Source organism: Trichechus manatus, unplaced genomic scaffold (assembly GCF_000243295.1).
Source record: "Trichechus manatus latirostris isolate Lorelei unplaced genomic scaffold, TriManLat1.0 scaffold00286, whole genome shotgun sequence".
NCBI lineage: Eukaryota > Metazoa > Chordata > Mammalia > Sirenia > Trichechidae > Trichechus > Trichechus manatus.
In genome coordinates, this window is record NW_004444222.1 from 1,086,792 (window position 1) to 1,089,070 (window position 2,279).

At 44.0% G+C, this 2,279-nt stretch overlaps 1 protein-coding gene across 1 annotated transcript in view; it reads right to left on the reverse strand.

Annotated features, from left to right (window-relative positions):
• PKD2 (polycystin 2, transient receptor potential cation channel) overlaps positions 1-2,279 on the reverse strand; it is a 57,194-nt gene that overhangs the window by 54,073 nt on the left and 842 nt on the right. Inside the window, exon 2 of the mRNA XM_004390147.1 lies at positions 2,139-2,275. Within this exon, the coding sequence (XP_004390204.1) occupies positions 2,139-2,275 (137 nt within the window). The remainder of the gene's footprint in view (positions 1-2,138; positions 2,276-2,279) is intronic.

The window sequence follows — 2,279 nt, forward strand, 5'->3', positions numbered from 1 at the left end:
TACCCAGTAGATGTGAGGAGCAATCCCTGCCCAGCTGTGACAAACAAAAATGTCTCTAGACATTGCCAAATGTCCCCTGGGATGTAAAAATCCTCCTCTCCCCCAGCATTGAGAGTATCTAATCCAGGATAATACGGTGCTGGATGAAATGGAGCCCTGGTGGTGAAGGACTAAGGGCTCGGCTGCTAACCAAAAGGTCAGCAGTTCAAATCCACCAGTCGCTCCTTGGAAACCCTATGGGGGCAGTTCTACTCTGTCCTATAGGGTTGCTATGAGTTGGAATGAATTCGACGGCAATGGCTTTTTTCATTTTTTTGTGATGAAATAAGACTCACTTCTGAAGCCTCAAGACAGGCTAAATCAGTCAGTCATTGCACATTTACTATCATGAGTGCAACCAAGAGTGGTGGGTTGGATGTTTGTAGTTTCTTTGAGGGCCATCTCATACTACCTACAACAGCAAAGCAAATATCTTTTTTAAGTCACAATAACTTTTTCAGTAAGTGAATACACTCCTCTCTAGGTATCAAAAGAAGGCAGGAAAAATGAACGTTAAATAAGACTAATATAAAAGTTAAATAAGACCAAAATAAAATGGCAAATAAGTCTGTGTCGGAGGTCATTCACGTAGTCAGCAAACATTTATTGAGAGTCTCCTTTGTGCTAGGTACTAGGGATACCAAACCAGTCGCTGGGGTTTTCAAATATAAACAGCACTCCAATTTAAATGTCAAGGCCCAATTATTTTCGGAAAAGTAAGAGTAGACCTGCTACTTCACTTGAGCCGAAGCACTAATAAGGCAGACTGCTAGCTGTCTATCAGAATCCATTTCTACCCTCCTGGACTGCATGTCTTTGTGACATTTTCTAGCCTCCCCCAGTTATCCTTGGTCATGTGACACAAGATTTTTGCCAACAGAATGTGAGTGGAAGTGATGTGGGCTATCTCTCTTTTTTTCTTCTAGATGCAGATATTGGGGCTCAGAGAAATTAAGCAGCTTGTTCAAGGTCGCATAGCTAGTGAGTGGTAGAATTGCTATTAGTGTCTAGGCCTGACCTGGTCTTAAAACAGGTTGCTATAACAACACCTGGGTAGCTCTGTGTACAAGATTTTCAAAACTGACAGAAAGGGAAGGGAAAATTTCAAAAGGACTGAGAAAGAAAACTCCTGAAAGTGGAGATTAAAATAATTGGGATGGTTAAGAGCAAATGCAACTTTTCCCAGGATGCCTCTGACAAAACTCTGCAAAATCAAGATCCCATCTGCTCTTGGAAAATTTATGTCCTCTTAATAGGCACTGGCAAATTTCAAAATTCCTCTCCTGCCTTTTGGAGAGCTGGGTGCACTGAATTCTGACACATTTGTCAACTGTATCTGGTGACCTCACCATTTTGGTGGAATTTCAAAGAACATTAACTTAATTATTTAAAAACATACTTCCAAGTTTCTTCCTTAATAACTTAACCTTCTGTTTGCAATTGTTTTAGAAAAATGCCTAGAATTAGAAATGGCCAAATAACTGTTTTCACAGACATTATTTTATTCTATTCATAGTGACCTCAATAGCCTTCTCCCCAAACAACCACAACACAGTATCACCAAAACTACAAGACAACAAACAACTCTCCTCCCACAACTTGGATAACACTGTACTGTTAACCCTTTCCAGGGATGAGGGGGAAATCGCACATCAACACGAGTGGACGACCACAGGTGCTAGTACAGAACTTGGATTTTGGGACATTAGCAAATACGTAGTTGCAACCACTATTAGTTACACCAGAAGCAATATTCATTTTTTTACACTTCGAGAAAAAATAATCTCTAGGATGTACCCTTTCACCCTAATATAACTTCTACTTATTTTCAAATATAAAAATATTCAGGACTATACTGACATATCCTAAAAGAAGAGGGTATTCAAAAAGTTTGCACCAACATGGGAGCAATGAAATTCCACACTGGGTACCGGAAATAAGGCATAATTAGCAGAGGTGGGGAATGCGCTTCAAAGGGAGGCCGGGACGCAGAGGGGGATGCGAGGTGGAGCCTCGGAAAGCTGCTCAGAGCCGGCGATGGCTCCCGCCGGCTGCCCGCAGTTCTGGTTTGTGCATCACTCGCTGCGGGTCTCTCTTACCTCGCAGACCGCGAGCCAGCCTCTTGGCCCAGGCCACTCGGGGCGGCTGCCCGTCCATGGGGAGGTGGCGATGCAGCGGGTCCCCGCCGCCGTCCGGGCTGGGGCACGGCGGGCCCTGGTCCTCTCGCCGGCGCCGCCTCC